Source organism: Sardina pilchardus, chromosome 22 (assembly GCF_963854185.1).
Source record: "Sardina pilchardus chromosome 22, fSarPil1.1, whole genome shotgun sequence".
Taxonomy (NCBI): Eukaryota; Metazoa; Chordata; class Actinopteri; order Clupeiformes; family Clupeidae; genus Sardina; species Sardina pilchardus.
In genome coordinates, this window is record NC_085015.1 from 8,861,242 (window position 1) to 8,872,053 (window position 10,812).

The following is a 10,812-nucleotide window of genomic DNA, read 5'->3' on the forward strand; positions in this document are numbered from 1 at the left end:
CCAGCACATCTGAAAGAGAGCATATAGGCTACTTTAGCAGTTAAGAATATATTGGCTCAGTTAATCACAATTAGAAAAACGCTCACCTTTAAAGGGCCAAGGATATTCACAAATGTTACACTTCCATCGTTTACATGTTTGAAGAACCTGCAATGTAGTATCCTGTTGTTTTACTCAACATAAGATATTCTTTAACTACCACCCATTCATGGCTTTCTTTCTTGACGTTGACCTCATAATGGTTTAAGGCAGCCATTTTCTTGTTATTATGAAGGCTATTTTAAATTAAACAGTGACTTGAACAGCTTGTTATACATCAGAAATTGATGCAGCATGATGATTGATGATGCTAGTACAAATCGTATAGAACACATGTCATACTTTTCCTTAAAAATGCCAATTTTTCCAGGGATATTTCTCAAATTTCGGTCCTGACTAGAAGGAGAAATGAAAGATAACCTCATGATTTCCCCTTGCTAAAATGTCTACTGATCTTTTTTTAATGAATCATATAATTTATCAATGATTCTACAATGGAGTCCCCAGGGGGGGGGAAATAATATCTAGAGGTTATTTTAAGTCTCTGATGAGTGCTATCACTTGACTTGGCAGCCTGTGTCATCTTGGAAATGCGTCCAATACTGCCACCTGGCGATATTGCAATATTGTCCGTGGAATGAATGAACTGAGTATTTTGATGGCAACTTCAGCCTTGTACAGGGTGGTACAGTTTTTTTTTTTTTTTCTGTTTTTTTCAGTTTCTGATGCCCAGACGGAGAAACGTAACCGAAACTAAACTCAGGGTTGCCAGGTCTTCGTGATAATTCCTGCATTTCAATAATAATAATATTAATAATAATATTATTAATAATAATAATAATAATGATAATAATAATTAATAATGATGACGATGATGATGATGATGATGATGATGCTGATTCTGATGATAAAATCATATAGCCTATCTTGCTTGATGTTGATGTTTACCTATCCGATAGACAAGAATAGTTTATTAGCCATAGTAATAATGATCCCCTTGGCACGGGAAAACTAATGAAAAGTCCATTTCAGTTATCAATTCATGGGTTTCATCAGGTCCCTTTCCACAGGTGTACTAATCAAGCACCATGCCGTCTGCATTGATAATCAAGGAGCTTCATTGTATACACCTGTGGATAGGGACCTGATGAAACCCATGAATAGAAGATCTTTGTTAATTCGTTTTACAATGTTTTTCTTTTTTCGTTTGAAATCTATCAAAAAAGACTATAGTAGTATATGGCGTTGTTTAATGTTGGCGTTTTATGTGGCGCTGTTGTTGGTGTTATCCTACAATGGTTTTAAAAAGGAGGAATCTCCACCAACTAGGCCACCCATCGATGAGAGGTTGTTGTTTATGTCTTCGCGCGCTTCTCTCCACTATAAATATGACGTGAGTCACCACTATCTTTCTCTCGTATCCTGCATCCCTCGAGGAAGGTAAGTGATGTGACTTACTTTAAAACAGGAGAGTAATCTATTAGCAGTGTCATAGGCCTGATATTTTAAATAAGCTACTCTATGGGTTATAGTAGTTACGAATGCCAACATTTATAAGTTGAGAAGTTTACAAGAGAGACAACTACGCGTAAATCTGATGCCAGCATGTTTTGCCAACAAGTTTTGCCTGACTGAATTAGTTTGCCATCCTAGATGGCCTATGTGGGATTGAGGTACATGTAGGCCTTATTGATGGATGGATATATGTATGCCCACAGACTGCGTCTGAACGACTCTTGTGTAGCCCATCTATATTTTAACCAGCCTACACCAAAATAGCCTACGCAGCGATGTCTTCCACCTCCAAGAAGCATCAGGCATTCTGCTCCGAGCCGATGAAGGGCAAGCCCGTTACTGCTGTTCCTGGGATAGGACGCGTGAGTGGCGGCCAGTTGCAGTCCCAAGGCTACCACAAGGCCACCGATGTCCTCGGCAAGTACCTGACCGTGAACGAGAACCGTAACGACTTCCAGGGATGGCTGAAAGATGATGGTGGAGCCAACTCCAAGCAGCAGGGAGACGCCTACAAGGCCATGCGGGAATGGAGCGACAACAACTTGTAGAAGTGTGCCCGTCAACAGGCCGCTTTCTCGTTGCCCCTTAACAGATTAATGTGTTCTAATAGCCCTCATTTTGCTGATTTAGTTGATGCATGTGGCTAAAGTTCAAATGTTTTTCTTTTAAATAGGCTACATGTGTGGGATGTTACTTCATATGGCAAAAAAGTCCAAGCGCAACCTGTGTTTATGGTTCTTAGCTTAGCTTTTGGAATATCTATGTGAAGTCATCAATCGGGGTAAATAAAATGCAAAAAGAAACTTTCAGTTGTCTTATAATAAATCGAATTAACACATCGCATATTAAGTTAATGTTTTTCCTGGTATTAAACCGAGCACATGTAGTCTCCTCAGTCGTCTCCTCGGGCCTTTCATTTTGAGGGGTGACTGAATAGACGCCCAGGCCAGTTGGCCAGCTTTGAAACAAGATATATATATATAATATATCTATGTGAAACAAACATGAGTAGTTTACACTTTAGAGATAATGTTTCAAGAATGATCAGTTTAATTTGCACATGCATTGCATGCAGACTGGACTGAAATGCCGATGGGAAACGAACGGTAGGCCTATGTAGCCTACTAGGTTAGATTCCTACATGATGCATTCGAATGAACACATACGTCACCAAAACACAGAAGACCAATACATTGTTAGCAAATATCTCTTAATGTAATCTTTCTGGAGATCGTCTCTTCCAGGGAAAGTTTTTTGCATGAATCTTAAAATGTCCATTACAGTCGTTTATTTAGTGAGTTAGGTCGTGCGCTTTAATAGATGATTATTAGCCTACGAATGTGGGTAACGAACTGTTAGTTAATACAATTCGGGAGGATAATTTGATGGCAAACACGAGAGAAAGCTTTTTGTGAAAGATGCAGCATTTCATCTCGGGGCTGTCACTCAACATAGGCTAAAAATAATCCACCAGATGGCGCACTCTTCCACACTTGAACTCCCCACCGCAGCGTCCTCTGACAGGCTCTTTCCAAGTCTAGGCTTGCAATTGCCCCATCCAGATCACATTATTTACAAGTGGAATAGCAGTGTTAAAATCAAGCTGTACTAATGTCTTGGTGTGGTGGCTGGGAAGACCTGCGCCCTGTGTATTCTTAATTGCGCAATTCCTGTAGAGAGACACCGATACATCCCCTGATGTTGTATTCCCCCTGCGCCACCCTCTATGCTGGGCTTTAAATATAAATCACTCTACTGAGCTTCTCAAATGTCCCCGGAAAGTCCGATCCGTTGGACCGTTTGCTTCTGGTCATATGCCAAGTAACGTGTCACTGGTTGTTTTCGAACCATTTTGACACTGTCTGATTTGCTGATGATGGATTTGGTAGAGATCCAATAATTAACCGCTGTATAATGTCTTAGGCTAGGCTATATCAGAATAATTGAAAGTCTTTCAAATTTGTTTTGCTGATTTTCTCAACACAAACGCACAATGATTCCGGGCCGTCCACTGAAACGAGGACATCGCCACAAAACAGGTTATAGTTGTTCATTTTATTTCAAGGTTACAAGTACAACAACACACTGGGGTGCATTTCAATTCAAAGCCACCCGGTTCAAAGATTCCAGACTTTACCTGAATAAGCCATCGCACCTGCAAGCGATTACAATTTCAAGTGTAGGCTAGCCTACGAGCGCAGTTCAGACTGGGCATGCTCGCACCGGTAGGGAGGGTGGATGTGTGAGCGAGCGAGTGAGTGTATGTCCTAGGTGCTGTAAGTTAGTGTGCAAGACAGCGTCCTCCTCTCGTCCTACCGTCCAAAGAAATGAATCACTGAAAAAATGGACTGAGACGCTGTCCGTTTCAGAGCCGTAGGCTACTATTTTCCCGGTTGGACCGCACCGAGTGCTTTATCCGTTTTTTGGGGCTATCCTTGTGGGAGTAGAGACGTGTAGAGACGGATCATCTGTATGCGGACTGCAGCGACAACACCAGCAGCGAACTGCCTGCAGTAGTCACCGGTTTCACGCCAACCTCCCTGCATACAGCGCACGCGGACAGAGTGGAAGTCCACGCGCCGTCTTGACAACAAATGCTTCACAATACCAGGTAAGCGATATGCCGCATGACCCTAGCACATTTCCCCGCATACTGTATCCGCACCGTCGGCAAGCTTGGGAATCCTAGTCCTTCATTCACCAGAAAAAAAGCAAACGCGTTGGACGCTTCGTTCGAATGCAGCCGCGGAGTTGGTTCTGAGTATGCGTCGTTCCTCCGATGGGACATTTGTTGCCCCTTGGAAAGTCTCCTCCGTCGCCTCCACCGCCAAGCAGAGGTCATTAACACTGGCGAGGGCTGCTCCGTGGCTGCGGTGGAGTTTGATAGTGTCGGATATTAATCTATGATGACTTTACATTGCTCAGTTGCAAATATAGCCGGTTGTTGGATATTGACTTTGTACATGATACCCTTTTATTCATGTCAGTGGCCACTGGTCAGAGTACATGTTGAACCTTTGATGATTCGACGAGACGGGATGATGCACGGCTTTTGAAAAACTAATTAAACGCACCTATGGATTTTACGCATGCTTGGGAATGTCTTTTCAAAGTACTATTTTTGAATAATGTGTGTCGCTGAGTGATGGGCAAATGCACTGCTGGAATTTGAAATGCTATTGAGGCATCCATAGGCTACTTAAAGTTGCCTTTGTGTCAGGTTATTGCCATCATCTAAAAAAATATATACTGACTTTCCACATTCATAATTATATCTAGGCTATAGATTTTATGTTCCTGTAGCACAACTGGTGTCCTATCTCCTGTCTAGCCAACAGTAGCCGAGGTCAATAACTTTTTTTATGTCTCATTGAGTCACCTGCGCACAAATGACATTTCTCAACCATCAAGAACATTGCCAAGGACAGCGAAGACAAAGGCGAGAGCAGCTGCCATAGTGACAGATGCCTCATTCCACTGGTGTTCATCTGTTGCATCATCAACACTCGGGCAAAATACATGTCTGGAGAAGCGCTAAGAGGTTTTTGTCCACAATGCAGAAAATAACACCATGGTATTCCATGACCGTAAATGACGGAGGTGCACACTCAGAGAGAGAGAGAGAGAGAGGGAGAGAGAGAGAATTAGGGAAATGTGGTAGACTGAACATGCAGTCAGAGGGAGAGAGAGAAATACGAGATCGAAGGGAGAGAGAGAAAGATGGAGAGATGAAGAGGAGAGGGAGAGAAAGAGAGAGAGACTAGAGGTGTGCATTGTAGTGTAGGGCAGCTGAGAGCTATGACCGTACTCTCCTCAGTCCTGTCGCACACAGAGGGACAGGTGGAGATGTTACCCCTGCCGTGGACACACACACACACACACACACACACACATTCTCTCTCTCTCTCCGTCAGCCCCTGCGGTTCTGCTTAGCTCTGCATTTTTTCTGGAGTACTTAGTGTGGCTCCGACAGCAGCAATGCAGTTAACCAACCCTTAGTACACTCACACACTCACACTCATACACACACATGGACACAGAGATATGTCATGCACACTTGAGTCGGTATTCAGTCACATTATACTGTACATACATACATACATACATACATACAACATGCTTACCCCAGGTAACTACACAATGTACACCGGCAGTCCGGCACCCCCACACACATGCAGGTTCACACAGGCACATTAACTTAAATATATAGACACAGACTCACTAAAAGAGACTTATAAAGTAAAAAAAAAAAGCACAGAACTGTGGTCAAGGACGGACAGACAGACACAAACACACCAGTCCAACATTATATTTGTACTGCTAATTGAAACCGCGTCCCTACCTGTAGCCGTACGTGGAGTAAATCTGCGTAATCTGTGCCATATCTCAGAGCTAAGTGTTTGGAAATCGATGCGATTCTCAGGCCGAGTTACAGGGCTGCTGTCCCAACAGGACAGGTTGGCAGCAGCCCACGGCTCTTTAATCCCCTGTAATTGTGATCCGACAAATTTGTCTTGTTGCTGCTGGCCGCCATCTCTGCTGTCGTGTGTTGTATTCTGCCATCAATGTCAACGCACATGCGGAGGGGTATGATCTATTCTAGCAAGTAACACACAGTTCTAGCAAAGTGGAGAAAGAGTGTGTGTGTGCGTGAGTGCACCCGTACTGTGTACACACGCACACGCACACGCACACGCACACGCACACGCACACGCACACGCACACGCACACGCACACACACACACACACACACACACACACACACACACACACACACACACACACACACACACACACACACACACACACACACACACACACACACACACACACACACACACAGAACAGACATCTAGAGGGCTCTGAGGAGTGATTGGATCCATACCTGACACATGTTTCATTTAGATGCTTCAAGTCAGTTTTTTCAACTCCGTACTAGACCTGTCAGGGGCGATAAAGTAACAGTGTCCAAGTGCAAACACTACCCGGTTATGGCACGGTTGGCTTCCTGCTCTAGGCCTACTGGATGCACCTATGGGGTGCCTGAAACATGTTTCTTTCTGATGCTTGAAGCTATTTTAAAGTCAAAGTTAGCCAATCGAGAGCTAGACACATAGTGTGCATCAGAGAGTCACAACAAGAGTCACTTTTCCAAGAGTGCTGATTTAAATGTTTTGACTTTTGGAATATGAGTTGAGAAACCTTAGCAATAAAAAAAACCCTAAATTTTAGTTTGTTTACCTCTGACTTGTGTTATGTAACGTTGATGGCGCGCTGGACACGGTACAAATAAAGCTGAGATTGAACCCTGGCCAGAGGCCTGTATCCAATGCTCTGGTAGTCTCTCAAAACCATGCTACCTCCAGCCAGAGGCAAAGTGGCAACGACTCGGTATGGATGTGCCATCCAAAGATGCTCTCAGAGCCTTTTTTGTGCAAACTGAATGGCTGGTGGTACACAGATGCAAGCTTTAGGAGCTGCCTTAAAGTGATACGAGAGAGCAGGGGTGTCAAATTTTAATCCCACTGACTGCTCTTTACTGTTGAAAGCAAAAGGCGGCTCCGACACAGGAGTGAACACATGACGTGCAGCTTTGCATGTTTGTAGCAGAAAGATATATTCTGCTTTATGGTAGAATACTGTTTTTAAAGACACATTATGCAGCAATGGAATACGTTTAGAAATGCAGTATTTTATTTAGGTATATAGTGTTTGGAATCATCTTCTAATGATGTTGTCTGGTCAAGTGAACTCAACAGTAGCTCTGTAGTACAGGACAGACTAACTGGCCAAAAATGTCAGGAAAGATTTTACGGCAAGGCATCGCCCAATATATTCCCAGATGACACCACTGCTCACTGAGCTGCCCATGGTGTTTGCAAGGTTAGCAAAATTGTATCTTAAGTGAGACCTTGGGTCATAAAGCAAGATGAATCAAGATAACTGCAAACCTGGGGAACGTTGTGCTTTTTGCCAAAGTCTTTTAGTGTAACGATTATCCAGTGATCTCAGATGTACATCTCCGATAAAGATCTCGGATATAATTCAAACATGGTTATTTTACAAACTCGGATGTCTTTGGGGAGTGCAGTTGTCCGGTTATGTTTGAAGTCATGCTTTTGAGCGCTCTTAATCTCAACGTCTCTGTGATGTTCAGCCATGTGTCCATCTCCACCAGTTGTGATGGTCAGTCGGGTCAACATCTGCACTTTGTCCAGACATCATTCTCTCCATCTGATGGTCGCTGTGCTCCATGTTTCTATCTTTTGCATTGCATTACATTACAAGCAGACACTTTGTGTCCAAAGGGACTTACATATATCACCTATATTACAATGGATTACATTGTCCCCGGAGCAACTTGGGGTTAAGTGCCTTGCTCCAGGGCACAACGGTGGAAGCCGGGAATTGAACCGACATCTTTCAGGCTACTGCATGCACGCCAGCCTAGCTCCTTAACCACTACACTACTACCTGTGATAGACGACAATTTAACCTGTGTCCAGCCATGTGATAGTATTTTGACGGAGGGCTGGGCTGGGCTGGTCTGTCCAGCATATCTGTACAGTATCTGTCCATCCTGAGATCTATTAGAGGCGCTGTGATCAGCGGAGCGCCTTGAAAGAGCCTTTCATGTGCACGAGCTGCCGCCCACGAGGTCCCGCTGTCTTTCTTTCATTGCTTCCCACTCTTTCCTCCCTTTATGATCTTCCCCCAGGCTAACCTCCTCTTGTCTTATCCCTCCGTCTCCCACAGTCACGTGCACACACACACACACACACACACACTGTATGTACACACACACACACACACACACACACACACTGTATGTACACACATACACACACACACGCACACACACACACACACACACACACATATACACAATACACATATACAAACACACACACATGAATGAATACATACATACACACACACACACACACACACACACACACAGATGCACACATATGTACACACACACACACACACACACACACACACACACACACAGACACACACAGACATATACACACACACACACACACACATATACACAATACACATATACAAACACACACACATGAATGAATACATACATACACACACACACACACACACACAGATGCACACATATGTACACACACACACACACACACACACACACACACACACATATACACAATACACATATACAAACACACACACATGAATGAATACATACATACACACACACACACACACACAGATGCACACATATGTACACACACACACACACACACACACACACACACACGCACACGCACACGCACACGCACACGCACACGCATACACACACACACACACACACAAAACAAAGCCTCTCCTGTGTTTCTTTTGCTCTCTCTGGGATTCATTATGAAAATGTTGTACAATGATTGACGTCTTGTGAGGCTTCTTGTTTGGTATGTGTATGCGTGTGTGTGTGTGTATGTGTGTGCACGTGCGTTCAGGCCCCCCTCCCTAAAGTCCCCTAGTTTTGAACTGCTCAAATCTCCCAGCATGGTCAGAAGGGGGATATTGAGTTTCTATATCAAATTGCCAACCATGCATTTTACAATTATTTTCATATCGGAGTGCTCTGATATGCAGATATATGCGGAATCCTCGTTGTGTGTCACGTGTGTGTGTATGTGTGTGTGTGTGTGTGTGTGTTTGTGTGTCTCTGCAGAACATTTCCACTGGATTATGAGTAGTATCCTATTTTTTTATCATACTAGTCTAGTATATTCCCTTTCTGTTTCGTGATGTGTGTGTTTGTGTGTGTGTGTGTTCGTGTGTCTCTGCAGAAATCTTCTACTGGATTGTGCATATCCTAATTTTTATCATACCAGTATATTCCCTTACTGTTTTGTGTGTGTGTGTGTGTGTGTGTTAGATGGATAGCGAGAGTGAACTCCACCGCACACAGACAGAACATGTTTGTGTGTGTTCTGGGCACCATGGCCACTCTGGGTCATTTTCCTTATCTTCCTGCCCCCCCGTTACGCAGCCCTTCGGCCCACACTGCCACCCCAGTCCAGCGGCTGGATGGATGGCTGCTTAATGGCCCCTTCTCCTCTAGCGCAATCTGGCCAGTGGTCTCGGCACGGCTGCAGATAAGGCCTCAGCTGCCTGCCTAGCGGGACAGGATTGGCCCCTCTAAGTGTGATTAATTAAAATCACGCATGCTGATGACTCTGTGTGTGTGTGTGTGTGTGTGTGTCAGTGTGTGTGTGAGGATATATTGGCTAGTGGTGCTGTCACTAATGAGTGGTGATACAGAAACACCCTCCTCTCCTATCCTCTTCTCTATTCACCACAGAATTGCTCTCACCTCCTCGCCCTCTCCTCCTCTTTTTCCTCTCCTCTCTCCTACCTTTCTCTCTCTCTCTCTCTCTCTCCTTTATATCGCCCTCTCCTCTTCTCCTCTCTCCTCTGTCTTTCCATCCCATTTCTTCTCTCCTCCTTTCCTTTCATCCCTTCTTCTCTCTACTCTCTTCTTTCTCTCTCCCTCTCCTTCTCCCCTCTCCCCTTCTCCTCCTCCTCTCCTCCTCTCCTCTCTGCCCTCTCTCTCCCCCCCCCCTTCTCCCTATCCACTACTACTGTTTTGCTGGGATGAGTCACCTAATACTTTAGGTGTCCCAGTGAGACTCTTGTAAGCCTTCCTCCACTACTCTTCCTCTTAATCCTGAGGATGACAGGGCTGAGTGTGGCCCATAAAATCCAAGGTGAATAATAATCACTACATCTTAAGTGTCCTACCTGTACATCTGTATTCATCTGTTTGGCAGAGACTACATGTTTATCCTAAGGAGCTCATGTTGGGTTCAGATATTTTGTGTACTCGTGTACTCCGGTACTTTGTGTACTTGCATACACATGCATACGTACTGTACACATACATATATACATAAACCATTAGAAATAAACATGAAACATGAATGTCAATTCCAATGCAGGAGTCCATTAACTACAGGTGAACTGAGCAGGATGTACAAGCGGTCTTGTCTTGATCAAAAAGTGATCAGGGACATTTTATTTTTATGTTCCTGCCCACAATGTGAAGCCTCAAACCCATTATGATCAGAGTTGAAATGTTTCTGCCACCAATGTACAGTAACCTGCGTTGTGTAAATGTGCAATGTGCAACTTGCAGCGTAAAAGCCTATTTTATGGACTAAATGTCAGTATAACAGTGTTTTATGGATTTATGAATAACACATTACAGCAACATTA

At 44.0% G+C, this 10,812-nt stretch overlaps 1 protein-coding gene and 1 long non-coding RNA gene across 2 annotated transcripts in view; both read left to right on the top strand.

Moving 5' to 3' along the window:
* The first annotated feature begins 1,369 nt into the window (after window positions 1-1,369).
* On the top strand, window positions 1,370-2,397 carry LOC134069837 (barrier-to-autointegration factor-like). Its single transcript, XM_062525953.1, has 2 exons — window positions 1,370-1,479; window positions 1,758-2,397. Exon 2 carries the CDS (start codon window positions 1,830-1,832, stop codon window positions 2,100-2,102), a length of 273 nt encoding a protein of 90 aa, XP_062381937.1. The 5' UTR covers window positions 1,370-1,479; window positions 1,758-1,829; the 3' UTR covers window positions 2,103-2,397.
* Window positions 2,398-3,714: 1,317 nt separating this feature from the next.
* Window positions 3,715-10,812, top strand: part of LOC134070298 (uncharacterized) — a 25,608-nt gene continuing 18,510 nt past the window's right edge. The window contains exon 1 of the long non-coding RNA XR_009936912.1: window positions 3,715-4,165. This is a non-coding gene — a long non-coding RNA (uncharacterized LOC134070298). The remainder of the gene's footprint in view (window positions 4,166-10,812) is intronic.

Bases quoted from the DNA above. Each gene is read 5' to 3' on its own strand.
- LOC134069837 (XM_062525953.1), top strand. From the start codon at position 1,830: ATGTCTTCCACCTCCAAGAAGCATCAGGCATTCTGCTCCGAGCCGATG.